Genomic DNA, 17,725 nt, shown 5'->3' with positions numbered 1-17,725 from the left:
TGCACCGCCCACACTGCCACACCAGGGGCATCGCTCCCGCCGGGCGCTGCACGGAGCAGCCCCAGCCGCTGGGAGCAGAGCAGCCGCACGGAGCAGAGCAGCCTGCTGGTGCCCACTGCACACAAGGGAAGCTGCCAGCCACGCTCCACACAACTGACAAAGTTCTCAGTGTGGCCTTAGAATACAGGACTAATTTGAACATTCCCGTGAAAGATTTTCTGAAAATACTTGTTTTATGCTTGGACCAATATATCAGTTAAATGATTTTCCCATCCCTAAATTAGAGCTCAAATGTATTGGAGAACTACACTCAGATGATTTTGAAAGTGATATACAGGTGCCTGCAGCTAAAGTCGTCTCAGACTTTCCTTTTAAAGAACATGAAATCAGCTTTTACAGCTTTAACAACATGTTTGGACCACAAAATTTTTCATGTAAGTCAGCTGACTCAAGCAGAGTAGAAGAGTTTCAGCTAAAGCTGGTCAGATATTCCTGAAAATAGGGGGAAAGAAAATGTGTTTTTTCAATCATATTAAATGAATTTTGGGACCCTTTTGGAGTAATTTTAATATCTAGCAGTCCCTCAGTATCAGAGGTGTGTATATATTTCCACCATGGAAAACTGCCTAAGGTCCCTAGTCGAAACTTTAAGCTAGAAACTAAAAAGCATGAGGAGAATTAAACCATGAAATGTGAAGCAGGAAGGCAGGAGAAAGAGCTTATAGAGATGAAACTACCTCATAGGAGGTTGCAAGGAGGTAGAAAAAGGGGCACAGCTGGGGCTGAAACAATCAGGAGATGCTGAGGAGCAGAGGCAAGGACAAAGACAGTGGGCAACCAGGAACATGAAAAAGACTGGGGTTAAAAGAAAAAAAGGCAAGCCACTAAGGAAAAGGAGAGTATACAGGCAGATTTCAGACAAAGGGGAAAAGCGTGGTATTTTGAGAATAGAAAGAATAGACAAACCAGGAGGGAGTGGTTAGTCTATTACAGAAAAGGAAAAAGGCTTACGTGAGTAATGAAAGGAGCAAACTAGGCTGAATGAAAGAAAAGGAGACTATAGCAAAAGGGCAGGTATAGAAAATACAGAGGCAAAGTAACAGATGTCATTCCCAGAATGAGAATCAAACCAATTATTCCACAGCCCCAGCATAACTTTGGTATCCTACACTATTGTCCCAAAGACACACTGACAATATTTGTTCCCTCACCTTGCAGCAGATTAAAATACAGGCTCCCACAGTGGATTAGATGCTGTTATTTGGTGAGGGATTCCTCATGTGCTGCTTCATTTCATGCAGATAATGGACAAAGTTCTAGATAGAAATCAGTATTAGATGGTCAACTGCAAGGCAAAGGGAATTGGACTTGGGAATTAGATGTTGGGAAGGAAAAAGTGCTGCCAGTGCTATAATTAGGGAGCATTTTGGTTTCAAACTTCATGTATGGCTTCTGCTTAAGATAGGGAGTTCCACAGAAAAATGTGTGTATCATTTACAATTAATACTAATATTATAATGGTATTCTCTAGAGGTTAATTAGAGCTGCACTGGTAACCTTAATCCTGGAATTTGTTTAAGCTTACTTTGGAACTTCTTTAATTAAGCTTATTTCCCTTAATTTTCTTTTACTGGAGGCTTTTTAAAATTTCAATTTATAACAGAATTCAGCTACTTATTGAGGCTATACTACAGTACTAGAATAAGTTTCTTATGATGTATGTAGTAAATATACAAAAAAGCAATAAAACAAAATTAATATCATTTTAATATACCTAAACATCTACTCAAAAATACCTAATTTGTCTGTGCTTTTATTCTGAGGGGGTTTTGAATATTTCTACAATAGTATGAGAAAGAATTCCTGCTACAGTTTTAGCAGCCCACAAATGCAAGAGTATGATTGCCATGATGGTGACCAGCAGGGCTGGTCATCTAGGAAACAACTGGAAGAAACAAATTGTTCAACTAGAGTTTTCACTGTTGTTAGCCCTCTCCTAGCCTAAAATTATTACACATCAATTATTTCTATCTAGATAAAAAATATTAAATTGAAGTGACTATGCTTTTAAAACAGTGGCAAATAAAATCACATTTTCAAAATTAATAGATAAAACATTGTCTGATAACATATTTTGACTAGATTTGTTTGAAAATACAACTCACTCTATTTCAATAATGGGTTTTAAAATGGTCACTAATAAAATTTTTATAAAAATTGGTGCAATTTCTAAGTATAAATTGCACAAATGGAATTTTTGCAGAATTTCTCCACCCACAACTTAGTAATCAAATATGTAGGAAAGTAAACTAAGTAGGATAAAGTACACTTACCCAAAAATCTTTTTATTGCATATCATTTTTGAACTGTCATTGGCAAATTAAAATATCTGAAAATCTCCACCACGATTATTGTAAGCTGACTCTAGCCAGCATCTTCTGAACATCAGAAGAGTAATGATATAGTTGTACCATTTCAATGGCAGAAATGTCACAACAGAGCACAGGTGAACATGCTAAAAAAACACATTTTAATGGTCAGTTGACACTTGACAGTAGACAAAATGAGCACTTGAGCTGCACTGTTTTTTCTCCTCATTGGTATAAACTGAGCATGAACCCCATGGCACTAAATGGCGTGAACAGACTTGAAGGTAGGTGGCGGATGTCATGTAATTTCTACGTGAAGCTTCCATCCTGTATGTGAATCCTCTGGTTCAAACAAAAATCACTATGTACAGCAAAGTCACCTTCTCATCTGCAACTTTCCAAAACCAATGTAATTCCAGGCACACTTTAAAATTAGTGTCTGAAATTTACCTAGCTTCCTTTGTTACAGACTGGAGCTTTTTTCCCAATGCGTTAATGCAAATTCAGTTGGCACACAAATCAGAAGGAAAAAAAAAACCTATAAAATGCACACAAGTCCAATCACATGTTCTGACTCCAATAGACAGACCAGCAGCAGAGATCTGACCATTAAACTACGCGATAAGAATACAGCCACACCTGGGACAAAACATCTTAGGTCCCCGAGGCTGTTTTAGAGCCATTGTCATGGTGAAAGAGCCACATTCTATCTGCCTTTGGAAAGCATGGCCTTAAGGCATTACAGATTTAACTTCAAATTACTCTCTTGCAAGGGCCACCTCACTTAGAAGAATGACAAACAACTGTACATTCATTTATTTTTCAGAAATGCTAAAACACAGATATAGTTAAAAACACATCTAGACACATGTTCTGGATAAACACGCGAGACTATCCATATTTTTGCAAAAATATGGATAATCACGCCCATGAACGAAAGAGGAAAAAAAGATGTAAACATTCCATTAACACCAGCTGAAAACCAGTTCGAACGAGGCCATTAGCCTGCCGGATAATGAGGATAGCAGCTTATGTCCACCCGGACACAGTTCGTGGAACTGTCCCAAGGAGATTCAAATAAATTACATAAATAGGAGCGGGGCCTGGCGCCTCCACGCCACTGTCCGTGCCGAGCCCCAGCGAGCCCTTCACAAGTCGGGGTAGCCGCAGTAGTAGACGGCGCTGCTGGCGTCCGACACGGCCGACGAGATGGGAGCCGCAACCTCGGGCGCCGACAGCGCGGCCGCGTCGTAGCCGCCGTAGGGCAGCCCCAGCTCGGGCTTGCAGGCGAAGCGCAGGTACTGTTCGAATTCCGTGCGATCAACCTCGCCCAGCAGCTCCTCCGGCCGCAGCTGCTCCAGCTGCTCCCGACACGGCGCCGACTCCGGCGGCGGCGACGGCTGACCCACGGCCCCCGGCGGCGGCAGCGGCGGCGGGCCGCGCCCCGCTCCCGGCGGCTGGCACTGCCCGTAGTAGGCGTGCAGCGGCGCCGGGCAGCCCAGCAGCCCCTGCAGCGACCCGCCCGCGCCCAGCGCCTCTCCGGGCGGCAGGTGCCGCCGCAGCGACCCGCCCGACGGGCTCTCGGACGCCGCCGCCGCCGCTGCTGCTGCTGCCGGGTACTCGGCGGCCACCGGGTGCGGGCCGTAGCCGTAGGGCACCAGCGCGCACTCGTCCTGCAGCCCCGCCGCGAGGAAGGACGCCTCGCTCTCCGCCGCGTCCAGCGGCGACGGGTCCGGTGTCGGCAGGCCGTAGCCGTCGAACGCGGCGACCAGCGGCGGACAGTCCCGGTAGTGGCCCGCGCCCGCCGCCGCCGCGTAGCCCTGCTCGCCGTACGCCAGTCCCAGGCCCTCCACGCACATCCTGCCGCCGACGCCGCCGGACACCTCGCTGCCCAGACCGGGCCCCCCGGCCGCCGCCGCCGCCGCCGCCTCGGCCAGGCCGTGCTGCAGGAAGCCGCTCTCCACCCGCTTCAGGCGCTTCACCTGCTTCCGCCGCCGCGGCCGGTACTTGTAGTTCGGGTGGTCCTGCATGTGCTGCACCCGCAGCCGCTCCGCCTCCTCCACGAACGGACGCTTCTCCGCCAGCGACAGCGCCTTCCACGATTTACCTGCACCCACCGACACCGTCAGAACGCCCGCTCACCCAGCGGCACCCACGCCCGCTCCCGGCGACACCGCCCCCGCCCCCGCCCACAGCCCCAGCCTCGCCCGGCCGTGCGCGATCCTCGCTCGCCCTCGGACGCGACCGCCACACCGGGACCCCAGCCCGACAGCCCACGGATCCCCCCGCTCGCCGCCCACAGCCCCGACCCGGAGCTTCCCCGGCCTCCTCGCTCTCCTGGATCCGCCCCACGGGGCCCCGCGCCCGCCCGCGCTCACCCAGCATCTTGCTGAGCTCGGCGTTGTGCAGGTCCGGGTTTTGCTGCGCCAGCCGCTTGCGCTCGTCCTTCGCCCACACCATGAAGGCGTTCATGGGACGCCGGATCCGCGCCTCGCCCTTGCTCCGGCCGCCCGACGGCCCCGACGCCCCCGCGCCGCCCTTCGCCTTGCCCAGCGGGCTCAGCGCCTCTGCCGCCCACGGGCACATGGCCGGCATCATGATGGGCAGCGAGCACCGCCCCTGCACCTGGTCGTCGCTGCTGGCGTAGCCCGCATCGGGGCTACTCATCTCGCGCCGGGACCGGACCGGACGGGACGCGCTGCCGATTGCTGCCGCCAAAGCCGGCAGCTGCAGCCGGCCCACGGGACGCACTCGGAGCCCGCTCGCTGCTGCCAGAGCCCGCGCCCGGTCCAGCCCTATTTGAGCCGCGGCGCGGCCAATGGGGCGGCGGGGGCGGGCGCGCCGCCGGACGGCGGCCGTGGCTCCCGCGGCGCTGCCCCGCGGGGCGGCCCCCACGGCTCCTGCCGGCGCTCCCCGGCGGGGCCCGGCACCTGAGCGCATAGCGGGCTCCGCCGCGGCCGGCGCTGCCCCCGCCCCCGCGGGACCCGTGCCCGCTGTGCCTCGGGCCAGCGGCAGCGCCTTCTGGAGCGCCGCCGGCCTCAGCCCTGCCCTCTGCAAGGGCAGCGCAGACCGGCCCACGAGGCCGTGCGCTAAGGGACATCCCTGTGCGGAGCAGAGAGGCAAGAGGGGAAAGGGACAGAGTATTTCAGTTGTGCCGAGATACCCTGTAACACTCTGACAGGCACAAGCGGTTTCTCCTGCACGTAGATGTGGGACGTAGCTTAGGAACAACAAGACAAGTGATCGCCTGTGCCTCACACTTCAGCTTCGTACCCTGGTAGCGCTACCCGAGCCGCTCCCGCTGCTCCTGCTCTGCCCTCTATCCCCGTAACCAACTGCTCCGAGGGAGCGGTGCGGGAATGCTTCAGTGCATGCGCGCTTTCAGCTATGGCGAGGCAAGTTCCGCGAACCGAGACAGATTTTTTTCCCGTCTGCTGTCACTGTCACTGCCTCGCAGGACCCCCTTGCTGTCAGCTGTCTGTGCTTTGCTTCCTTGGCAAGTTGATTTCATTAAATCACGAGGTATTTAAAATTAAGGGACCCTCATTTTATCGGAATGTATAGAGAAGTAAGGACAATACTGTTTGTTTTTCCTAAGAATATGTGATGGATTCGAGGCTGTTTAAATTTTTTTCACAGCTATCCTACTGCCATCGTATTGAGAGTAGTCTTGATAAATGGGACGTTCTCATAAACTGGAATAATTCTTCCCATTTCGGTTTTCTAATATTCGATGGTATTTTCGATAGTACTAACAACCCTATTTTTCAAAGCGTACCTCGGAAGATGTGTTAGCAGGGCATATTTCATACAGCATGAATGCAGAGAAAGTTTGTCCATAAACGAGCAGTCGAGCGACTTGTAAACCTAGGCACGACCTGGGACGTGTTTCTTGGCGCTTTTTCTTGTGCTCCAGTATAACTGAACAAGCTGAAGGGCACATCTGTGCCTTGATACATGAGATCGCATCTTATCTGAATAGAAAAGGCGTGAAGTTACAGGCGATTAAAAAAACACTGAATAAATCCTGCCCTCATTAATAAAGTTTACCGGTCATTAACGCCCTTTTCTCCCCCTCCAATAAGGCGCGCTTTTCCATGACAGCCCGTCTCAACCAGGTATGTGGGGCGGCCGGGCTCCCTCCTGGCATTACGGTAAATCCGGAGTGGGGAGTGGGAGCAGGAGCACTCTCGACAGATTCCTGCCGTCGGGGAACCCCACTCCTCTTTCTATCGATGGATATCGGAAATATTTAAATCATTGTACAATTTCTTTCCTGATATCCCTGTGTTCCTGTTTTGCTTGAAGTCGAGAGTATAAAATTCTGTGTTAGTTCTTCACAAAGAGACACGCTAGCACGAGTTACTTAGAGTCCTTTATCTTCCACATAAGTCTGGAACCCAGAAAAGGGAATTTAAATGCCTGCAGGCTGGGAAAGATTCTCGGGGCAGAAATACGTACCTGGGAAATAATCCATTGGTAATGGTAATGATGTCAGACCAAACTTGAAATAATTGCTTTTGGACAGAAGATAGACGAATGTATTTATATACAAACCCTTTAAACTGCAGGAAGTAATCATAGACTAGTTTGGGTTGGAAGGGACTTTAAAAATTTTCTAATTCCACCCCCTTCCCATGGGCAGGAGCGCCTTCCACTAGACCAGGTTGCTCAAAGCCCCATCCAACCTGGCCTTGAACACTTCCAAGGACGGGGCATCCACAACCTCTGTGGGCAACCTGTTCCAGTGTTTTACTACCCTCGTTGTAACCCTGCTTCCTTCTAGCGTATCTAAAAGGATCCTCTCTTAGTTTAAAACTATTTTCCTGTGTCCAGAATAGCTTCCCTGCTCTGTTTTTTAGCATGCACACATACACACAATATGAAGGAGAATCACTTGTATTCCTTGGACTCATACTTTAAATTTCTCTGGGATAAAAACTAGGTAGCTTGTTAACTTGGAGTAGTTCTTTTTGAGAAAATATTGACATTCTCAAGGACAGGGACAACTGGACCTGTCTTACAAGTCTGCATTGCTTTTTAGCGGGCTGTCTTTGAGCCTGGAGCCGCTCTGCTGTTCCCGTCCCCTTGTTTCACCCCAGTGCGCCCTGCTGCACCGTCCGTTCTCGCTGCTCCGCAGCGCTACAGAGGGACCACAGCGGACCTTCCCGCCCCAGAGGCTGCCGGGCGAGGGCTCGGGGCGGCGGGTTGGCTGCTCCACCCACGGGCTGAGCCTCCCGTACCAGCCCGGTCAGCCTGGTAACTGGTACCCGCTGTTCCTGCTCGCTGGGGACGAGCGCCGAATATTAGGGCAGGAGACACCCGACCTCCCGAGTTCGCCGTAGGTTTTCTTCAGCAGACACGAAATGGGGCAATTCACACCTGACCAGGTCAACCGTGTCACAGCTGACCGGTCGGCGAGCGGGATCACGCGGTGACAAGGATGGCACCAAGCAATTCGTTCAGTCACACCACCTAACAACTTGATGGCATGGGCTTGTCCCCTAAAGCAGCTCCATCGATTCACCACCATCAGCAGCTTCCCTGAGCAGGAACGACTTCCGAGCAGCAAAACCAGGGATTCAGCAGCGCACATTAGGCCGGAAAAAACAAATAAAATTAAAAAACAATAATTTTGTTTAAAAAGGAGGCTTTGAAATCAGTTCCAGAATACGATATAATATAATATAATATAATATAATATAATATAATATAATATAATATAATATAATATAATATAATATAATATAATATAATATAATATAATATAATATAATATAATATAATATAATATAATATAATATAATATAATATAATATAATATAATATAATATAATATAAATAATGATAAATACAAGCATGTAATGCCACCCGATCTTCAGCCTTGGGGCCCCACAAGCACCTATAGGACCCTGTAATCCAGAACAGGAACAGATTGTGGGTTAGTGTTAGCAGCAGTGACGTTCGGGTGGCTTTGCAACACTCGAAATAAGAAAGGGAAACAAATAACCTACCCCTTTCTCCTCAAATGCGTTCATAACCTGTCATTTTACAGTGCAGAAAGTGCAATAATTTTCTTTCTTTTCTTTAGAAGGTGTGGACTTTGACTGTTTTTTCTGAGAGCAACGGACAAAACCTTGGATAGGTTTTGCAGGATCCAAAGCAGAGGGAAGTCAGATGTCATCAGGAACAAAGGGATTTATTTAGCATTTGATCTGAGACAAGATTCATATCTTAGGTGTAGTCTCTTTATGTATGTGACAGACCTTCTGAGTAAATAATTCAGGGTAAAATCCTACACTTAAAATACTAAAATATAGCAGTCTGAGAGAAAGCCTTGGATGATCAACGCACTCTCTTAGACGCACAGGCAGCTACTGTGTTTAAGAGCCTCTGTCCAAACACAGAGAAGGTGAAAGAAATTCCTATTTTTGTAGACGGAAATCTGAAGAGGGCGACTGAACTCTGATCTAGCAAGCATTTAATTAGTCAACACATTACTTGACTGTTTAACGTTAAGCAAATGTGGGTGTGTAATTACTGGGTTTCACAGTTCTGTCAGTCCCGCTCGTCACTCGGTGCAGCGCTAAGTGCAGTCAGCCACCTGATGCACGCTAATGTCGCTTGTCACAAGGCTGCGAATGGCCTGTCCCTGCCGCCCACGCCAGCTGTGCCCGGGGTATTGGCTCCTCATCCCGTGCTGGCATCCCAACCCTTGTCAGGGGCTTCTGTGGTCCTTCTCAGGAGCGGCTGGGACGGGATTTACTACAACACAAGAATAGGGTTGCCACAAAAGTAAACTAAATTTTTGTAAAAGGAGAAATTCGTCAGCAGCATTGCTGCTAGTGTCTTCTAGGGATTACCATCTTTGTAGCTGGAAAAGCACACAGCTGGGCAGAAATCTGCTATGTTAATATGGAGGTTTGTTTTGTTTTGTTTTGTTTTGTTTTTTTTTTTTTTGTGGTTTGTTGTTATTTTGGGGGGGAGGGGGTTGGCTTGGGATTTTTTTGTTTGGTTTTTTTTTTGGGGGGGGGTTGGTTTAGGGTTTTATTTAGAGCACAAAACCACTGCTTCTTGACATTTCCAGCTTCTCTGCTTTAACAAGTGTGTTGTTATTTTGACCTCCTGGCTTTCCTGCCACCTGCCCTGCACGAATGAACCTTGAGCTGACTTTAATTTAGTACCTTGGCCTGAAGTTCTCTTTTTTGCATATTAGGCCCACTTGCTTGTCTATCCATATACTCCAGCAAGACAAAAAGCACACATAGACACAAACACACACACATACACAAAACATCAAAATAAAAAATAAATTAAAACCCACAAAACCCCAACCAAAACAAACAAACAAATACCACCAAAAAACCCATACAAACAAACCGACCCACTCAGAAATAAAACAACCAACCAAACTCTTCCAGCTGCAATGTGATACCAACATAAGGGACTTGACTGTGTTAAGAAAAATGGAAACATTACTAGGGATTTATTGCGAATTGATAAGAGAGGGACAGAAAAACCCCAACACCAAGCAAAAGACAAAGAGCTGAATACCTTTTGGGCTTTGGGGCATAACTGTTCTCTGGGAACTTAAGAGAGCACTCACCATTGCTGTAAGAAGGGGCTGGAAGGCGCTGCCCAGGTAACGCCGTTGTTTACTGGAGAAAGAGTTTGGGTAAGGTTAGAGAGGCTTTGCAGATGCCACCCTGTCTTTGTGGTTTAGTTTTTTGGAGTGAACCAGGAGCGCGGTTTCCAGAGAGCGAATTGCCCTGCGTGCAGTGCCGGGAGCGGAGTGGCAGTGACAGACCCGACTCTGCCAAAAGAGTGCGGCCAGGAGCCACCTCGGTCTCTGTCACACACTTGAAGCCTTCTCCACAGTCCCCCGGGGCACACAGCAACTGCTTTCACCGTCTGACAGCGAGAACCTTGATGAGGAAAGCTCTCGAGAAAAAAAAATACTAATCACTTCGGGGTTTTTCTTTTAATGCGTCTATTGTCATAGGCGCTCATGGGGCGTGAGGAAGGTTTAATGTTTCGAAAGGGCTACAGGACAAATTTGCGTGTCTGCCATTTAGAAACAGAAAGTCAAGATGCTTTAAGAAAAATAGGGTTTGGACGAAGAATATTTTGCTTCATGCATATTGGCTTTGCATAAGTCTGACAGGTTTCAGACATTTTAAAGAAGTTTCAGACCATCCTTCTCATCAGGAAGGGCTAAAAAAAGAGCTACACATCTGGCTACATACAGGGAAATAATGCTTCTTAGATTTGAATCTGCAGAAGCTCTGTGAAAAAGGATGCTGGAAGATCTGCCATATCTTCACTGCACACAGTTCGACACAATCCTGTCGTGTGTTGGACTGTTGTGTGGGCAAACACTCTTACCAAAACCGGTGTATTTGTTTCAATTTTGTGTCATTCCCTTCCAGAAAAGAAAAGAAAGGAAAATAATAGAAAGTTTTCAGCCTTAATTATGAGCCACTTACAGTTCCAAGTCTGCTTCAGGTTTCAGCTGTCTGACAAGTTGGGGTAAAGGACAGAAGAGGGGAGCAAAATCTGCACTTAAAATACAAATTAAAAGAAATGGTGACTAAAGTTATGAAAAGCTTATTGTGATTTATTTCTCAAACCAGCCAAAGTGATTTTCCCGCAGAAAACTGTGAACGTGTGTGAAAAGGACAAAATTATTTTAATCCTGTAGGTTTAAATACCATAATAAAAGGAAAACTCAACCAAACAAGAAACCATCTCTCATGCACATTTGTTTCCTGGGTTTATGTACCTATGTTTTAAATATGTAAATTTTTTTTCAAAATTAAAGCATTAAGAAAACATACTATGTCCTTGTTCTGAAGTATCACCTATTTCAGAATTACATAATTTTTCTCACGTGCAGTTGGGAGAAGGGTGAAGAGAGTGATAGGATGGATATTTTAGGTATATTTCTTAGAATTGAAGACTGTTTGAAAAGTAAAATGGGAAGACTGAGAAACTAGAGTAGTCTATTTTACTAAATATTAAGGGTCTGAATGCCTTTTGATTCAAGACCCAGTAATAGTGCACAATTACTAAGTCGATTTTTGCCGAGGAGGCTGCTCTCAAATCTCATTGATTGAGGCATTTTGCATCTATTTTCTCTTTCGCGGGTACAAACATAAGTCTCTTTAATTGCAATTTGAAAACGGACACAATTTAATTTCCCGTCCTCGTGGAAGATAGGCTGATCAGTGGGCAAGTCTGCCACTTCGGCCCCCGCTCCCTCCTCCCTGGTGCTCAGCTCCACAGCTTTATCTTAGGAAGCAAACGACCCAGATGACTGCTGCCTCCTCCCCCCGATTAAAGCAATATACATAATTTATTTATCAGTCCCATCCCACCGCCGGACTCGGTACTAACATCTAAACGAAAAGGCTTTTTTTTTTTTTTTTTTTCCACCCAAGTTTAATTACAGGGTGCCCATTTCCCAAGCACGGAGATATTTCTATCTCTAGACGCGATGACACCGACCAATGGATGTCCCTAGGCGAGGAAAGGTAAGATTCTGGGAGGGACAGATAGAATGTGCTGCTATGGCAGGGTGCCGAGTGGGCTGCTCCCGGCCTCCCCCCTTGGAGGCTCGTGTCGGAATTTTTCGCTTACTTTGAATCCAGATTTACAGCTCTTGATCTGCGCAGCGGAGATCGGATACACCGGGTCACCCCCCGCCCCGGCGCAGCAGGGCAGCTACGGGGACACGAAAGACAATTTGTGCCCAGGAGGAGCTTAAACCAGCGCTTACCCACCCATCCCATCAATGAGTCCCTGCTTCCATTAAAAACAGAAATCCCTAACCTACCACAAGAGGCAGGTTCATAGAGGCTTTTAACAGCTGGTGTTAAAAATTAGTCTTTTTTTTTAATACATCATATTAATCAGCTCTATAAGAAAACACCAATGAAGTGTAAAAAAATAAATAAACCAAGAACCTGGAGTAGGAGGTTGCAGGAGGTTTGAAATTTTGTCTGTAACTGAAGCAGGAGAAACATAGGAAGACTGCCTACAGAAAGTGTGAGAGGACCTAATGCTCAGTGCACGGGACACACACAAAAGTAGTTTGATAGGCAGTAAATATCCATTACAAAGGACGATATGACCACTTGGAAGAGTTATCAGAGACCAGTTTTATTATTTTCCCTTTATTGTAAAAGTGCAAAATCATTCTGTACAAATCCATCATATAAAACACAGCACTTTGAAAAAAAACATACAAAAGCATGCGGATCTCTAACAAGATCACAGAAATTATAATCTCCGTGTGCCCCTAGTATCATCATTCCACCACAGCAACAGTTTTAGATGTAACTGTCGGACAGTGATGGTAAAACCTGCACCACCTAGACAGCGAGATGGCACATCACCTTTTAAACCTCGAGTAGGTCACAGATACCCTGTCAGTTCTCAAGATTCAAATAAATTACATAAATAGGAGCGGGGCCTGGCGCCTCCACGCCACTGTCCGTGCCGAGCCCCAGCGAGCCCTTCACAAGTCGGGGTAGCCGCAGTAGTAGACGGCGCTGCTGGCGTCCGACACGGCCGACGAGATGGGAGCCGCAACCTCGGGCGCCGACAGCGCGGCCGCGTCGTGGCCGCCGTAGGGCAGCCCCAGCTCGGGCTTGCAGGCGAAGCGCAGGTACTGTTCGAATTCCGTGCGATCCACCTCGCCCAGCAGTTCCTCCGGCCGCAGCTGCTCCAGCTGCTCCCGGCACGGCGCCGACTCCGGCGGCGGCGACGGCTGACCCACGGCCCCCGGCGGCGGCAGCGGCGGCGGGCCGCGCCCCGCTCCCGGCGGCTGGCACTGCCCGTAGTAGGCGTGCAGCGGCGCCGGGCAGCCCAGCAGCCCCTGCAGCGACCCGCCCGCGCCCAGCGCCTCTCCGGGCGGCAGGTGCCGCCGCAGCGACCCGCCCGACGGGCTCTCGGACGCCGCCGCCGCCGCTGCTGCTGCTGCCGGGTACTCGGCGGCCACCGGGTGCGGGCCGTAGCCGTAGGGCACCAGCGCGCACTCGTCCTGCAGCCCCGCCGCGAAGAAGGACGCCTCGCTCTCCGCCGCGTCCAGCGGCGACGGGTCCGGTGTCGGCAGGCCGTAGCCGTCGAACGCGGCGCCCAGCGGCGGACAGTCCCGGTAGTGGCCCGCGCCCGCCGCCGCCGCGTAGCCCTGCTCGCCGTACGCCAGTCCCAGGCCCTCCACGCACATCCTGCCGCCGACGCCGCCGGACACCTCGCTGCCCAGACCGGGCCCCCCGGCCGCCGCCGCCGCCGCCGCCTCGGCCAGGCCGTGCTGCAGGAAGCCGCTCTCCACCCGCTTCAGGCGCTTCACCTGCTTCCGCCGCCGCGGCCGGTACTTGTAGTTCGGGTGGTCCTGCATGTGCTGCACCCGCAGCCGCTCCGCCTCCTCCACGAACGGACGCTTCTCCGCCAGCGACAGCGCCTTCCACGATTTACCTGCACCCACCGACACCGTCAGAACGCCCGCTCACCCAGCGGCACCCACGCCCGCTCCCGGCGACACCGACACCGCCCCCGCCCACAGCCCCAGCCCCGCCCGGCCGTGCGCGATCCTCGCTCGCCCTCGGACGCGACCGCCACGCCGGGATCCCGGCCCGACAGCCCACGGATCCCCCCGCTCGCCGCCCACAGCCCCGACCCGGAGCTTCCCCGGCCTCCTCGCTCTCCTGGATCCGCCCCACGGGGCCCCGCGCCCGCCCGCGCTCACCCAGCATCTTGCTGAGCTCGGCGTTGTGCAGGTCCGGGTTTTGCTGCGCCAGCCGCTTGCGCTCGTCCTTCGCCCACACCATGAAGGCGTTCATGGGACGCCGGATCCGCGCCTCGCCCTTGCTCCGGCCGCCCGACGGCCCCGACGCCGCCGCGCCGCCCTTCGCCTTCGCCTCGCCCAGCGGGCTCAGCGCCTCTGCCGCCCACGGGCACATGGCCGGCATCATGATGGGCAGCGAGCACCGCCCCTGCACCTGGTCGTCGCTGCTGGCGTAGCCCGCATCGGGGCTGCTCATCTCGCGCTGGGACCGGGCCGGACCGGACGGGACGCGCTGCCGATTGCTGCCGCCAAAGCCGGCAGCTGCAGCCGGCCCACGGGACGCACTCGGAGCCCGCTCGCTGCTGCCAGAGCCCGCGCCCGGTCCAGCCCTATTTGAGCCGCGGCGCGGCCAATGGGGCGGCGGGGGCGGGCGCGCCGCCGGACGGCGGCCGTGGCTCCCGCGGCGCTGCCCCGCGGGGCGGCCCCCACGGCTCCTGCCGGCGCTCCCCGGCGGGGCCCGGCACCTGAGCGCATAGCGGGCTCCGCCGCGGCCGGCGCTGCCCCCGCCCCCGCGGGACCCGTGCCCGCTGTGCCTCGGGCCAGCGGCAGCGCCTTCTGGAGCGCCGCCGGCCTCAGCCCTGCCCTCTGCAAGGGCAGCGCAGACCGGCCCACGAGGCCGTGCGCTAAGGGACATCCCTGTGCGGAGCAGAGAGGCAAGAGGGGAAAGGGACAGAGTATTTCAGTTGTGCCGAGATACCCTGTAACACTCTGACAGGCTCAAGCGGCTTCTTCTGCAGGCAGATTTGGGATGTACTTGGTAATGTTGTAATCATCTCTGCCTCACGCTTCAGCTTATTACTCTGTAACGCTAGCTGAGCATATTTCCCCTCGTAAGCCCATGAAAGAGCTCATCTCCCTGGACAGTAGGATGCTGCACCCAGAGTAAACCCTATGATACATCTCCTCTCTCATTTTTTTATACATCCTAATAAAGCTATTCAGTGTCTGTCAAAAGTATAAATATTCCTTGTACTTATTATTAATAAGTTGAACTTTGCAGTTCTTATTGCTGGTGACATTACGTTATCAGGATTTCTCTGATTTGCCCAAATTAATAAACTATAATTACAAACAGATATTTGAAAAATGTCCATCACTTCAGAATAAATAGAATTTTATCTCAGCACCATTTATGTTCTCCTTTGGCATACAAACAAATGTAGAATACGGAGTTTTCATGGACTTTGGTTAATATTTGCATTGTTATGTGGTGCTATTAAATGCATCAATGCTTATTTGAGAAACCGCTCAGCTTTAAGCTGAAGATCAAAGGGGTTTGTTTTGTTAAGGACACCTTTGTTTGGGTAACCACTTTGATCAAATAAACCAATATTGTAAGAATTCTCGCTGAAATTAAATGAATGAAGTCAGAATAACCATTAACGTACTCTAACATTGAATTTCCTGTTTCGCACGACGTAAAGCTTGCTCCTTTACACTTGACAGATGCTTTAAAAAGAAGATCTCAGTAGCGGAGCTGCGGAGGACTAACACAGGTGAAGATAATTTTCCATTAATTTTTATATTTAGCTTTCCGCTTCCCACTGCTTTTTAGAGATTATAAACCAGCAATATGTTTCCAGCATAATAATATGGCATATTTATCCCTGTTGTCAAACACTCGTGCTAGTCCAGCATAGAGGCAGCGATTCAAACAATTCAAACCCCGCTTTTAGTCTCCTTACATTACATGCTCTAAAAAGCAGCGGAGATGAAAAACAGTGATCCTACATACATGCGTGTTTAAATTAATCTCAAGCTAGTATATAATAGCACCATTCTTGGAAAAGTATTATGCACTTAGAATTGATTGTAAAATAAATTAACGGTGACACTGCGCTTGCAAAAGCCGACCGTCAGCCCAGAATTGGCGATAACCAGCAACTCTCGTCAGGAATAAAGTGCTTTTCCCATCGTTTTTAGTCCAGCGCCTTTGGGACACTACCTTAGGGCATACCTGGGTAAGGCTGGTGTACTGATGGCTTTAGTTTTATGGCTGAGGTTGTGACATTTCCCCACCCGACGTGCCGGGACTCAATCTCAGGCCAGCCGCCCCGAGACAGGTCACGCACGGACGCGCGGCCGATACCCAGACAAAAATTCTGAATTAAACAGTATCAGAATCGTGTTGAAAGAAAACTCATGCATGAGAAAGAGTGTGTTTTATATACAGAGCTGAGGGAATAGGCATCATAACTTCCAAGCAAAACAAAACCCCAGTAGGCAACAACGCGCTGCTGTAAGGGAGCCGGTCCGTTTCCATTGCTTCCCAGAGCAGCTCCCAGCTCACGCCGCGTTACTGACTCCGACAAGACTAACCAACTAGGAGTTTAAACCGTAGGAGAGAGCATTATCTTTTTTTAACCAGCTGATCGTGTTAAAACGCCAAATTTTCCCTTTCGCTCTAATTAGCAGAATTGAGAAAAGTGAAAAAATCCCGCAGGAGCTTTTACTGAAAAATTTCAGCGAGTAGAGGGACTGCTTGCACACAAAGCTTGCAGCAATTTTTAGGGCTGTCACTTTCAGGAGAAAGGAAAATGTTTTTCTGTATAATGAACATGAGGTAATAAACTAAGCAACTACAGTTGGCTTTGTTTGGGAGATTTGTTGAAACCGTTTCTACAGCTCATTGATCTGGGATCAAAGAAAGAAAGGTGTGTTTTGAATCTAAGCCGAGAAAGCAAAAGCTCCCTGGTTTGTACAGAAAATGTTGGCAGTTTCTGACCCTTTAGGTGTCCCTGGCGTTGTAGACAGATTATCTCCCTTCTTTTCTAGCGTTTTGTTTTGACTGTCTGGGTATTTTCGAATTGTACCTCTAAAACACACAGCCCTGCGCTGCTTCTCCGTTCAGTCGCCCCCGTGCTTAGACTTTACTTCCCCGCAGCGTTTAATAGGGAGCTTCTTCCGACACTCCTGAAACCTTCGTGGTCGCACGACTCCTGGGGTCATTCGTTAACTTTCCCAACCTAACAATGCCACCGAGAGTTCATCCTTCTGATTTATTGACCTTTTAAACCCGCCGGTACGCAGCGCGGGGGCGCGGAGTGGGGATCCTCCGGCGAGAGATGTGTTTCTATTTCAGGTCCATTACAGAATGCGGTGTTGGAAGTGGTGCTCCCAGCGTTATCAGAGCCGACCACAAATGCCACATGAAAAGCAGCAAACATCCGGAGGGTTTCCTGCAAATCGAGCAGTTTCCCAAGACAAGAGCCTTTTTTTAAAAAGCGTGTATTTAAAGGCAGCACACTATGCCACTTTAGAGCTATTCAAAACCACTAAATGAAAGCAGCCGAGCCTGACAGCGCTGCATGGTACAAGAAATCTCCCCGAATGAAGATTTTTTGGGATTTTGCGTTAGGAAAGTGAGTTTATTGCAAAGGCCCTGGTCAGGAAGGACTCACTATTGAATGGAAAAAAATCAAAGCCCCAAAAATGAAAAATATCCCTTTCAGAAACTATGGAAACACCATTAATTACTTTGCAGCAAAATAATTGTCCCCAGCATCTA

The 17,725-nt window shown here is 49.9% G+C and overlaps 2 protein-coding genes across 2 annotated transcripts; both read right to left on the bottom strand.

Moving 5' to 3' along the window:
- Positions 1-2,139: 2,139 nt before the first annotated feature.
- Positions 2,140-5,093, bottom strand: LOC127059319 (transcription factor SOX-17-like). The gene is made up of 2 exons (XM_050971610.1): positions 4,748-5,093; positions 2,140-4,476 (listed from the first exon to the last, which is right to left on the bottom strand). Exons 1-2 carry the CDS (start codon positions 5,034-5,036, stop codon positions 3,518-3,520), a joined length of 1,248 nt encoding a protein of 415 aa, XP_050827567.1. The 5' UTR covers positions 5,037-5,093; the 3' UTR covers positions 2,140-3,517.
- A 7,431-nt stretch (positions 5,094-12,524) lies between these two features.
- On the bottom strand, positions 12,525-14,511 carry SOX17 (SRY-box transcription factor 17). The gene is made up of 2 exons (XM_050971609.1): positions 14,119-14,511; positions 12,525-13,847 (listed from the first exon to the last, which is right to left on the bottom strand). The coding sequence occupies exons 1-2, from the start codon at positions 14,411-14,413 to the stop codon at positions 12,889-12,891; spliced, it is 1,254 nt and encodes a 417-aa protein (XP_050827566.1). The 5' UTR covers positions 14,414-14,511; the 3' UTR covers positions 12,525-12,888.
- Positions 14,512-17,725: the final 3,214 nt, after the last annotated feature.

This window comes from Serinus canaria, chromosome 2, assembly GCF_022539315.1.
Source record: "Serinus canaria isolate serCan28SL12 chromosome 2, serCan2020, whole genome shotgun sequence".
Taxonomy (NCBI): domain Eukaryota; kingdom Metazoa; phylum Chordata; class Aves; order Passeriformes; family Fringillidae; genus Serinus; species Serinus canaria.
The sequence above is the reverse complement of the archived record's forward strand: the minus strand, read 5'-3'. Positions and strand labels throughout refer to the sequence as shown.

Bases quoted from the DNA above. Each gene is read 5' to 3' on its own strand.
- LOC127059319 (XM_050971610.1), bottom strand. From the start codon at position 5,036: ATGAGTAGCCCCGATGCGGGCTACGCCAGCAGCGACGACCAGGTGCAG. The intron at 4,477-4,747 runs GTGAGCGCGGGC...CGGTGGGTGCAG, and splicing joins CGAGCTCAGCAAGATGCTGG to GTAAATCGTGGAAGGCGCTG.
- SOX17 (XM_050971609.1), bottom strand. From the start codon at position 14,413: ATGAGCAGCCCCGATGCGGGCTACGCCAGCAGCGACGACCAGGTGCAG. The intron at 13,848-14,118 runs GTGAGCGCGGGC...CGGTGGGTGCAG, and splicing joins CGAGCTCAGCAAGATGCTGG to GTAAATCGTGGAAGGCGCTG.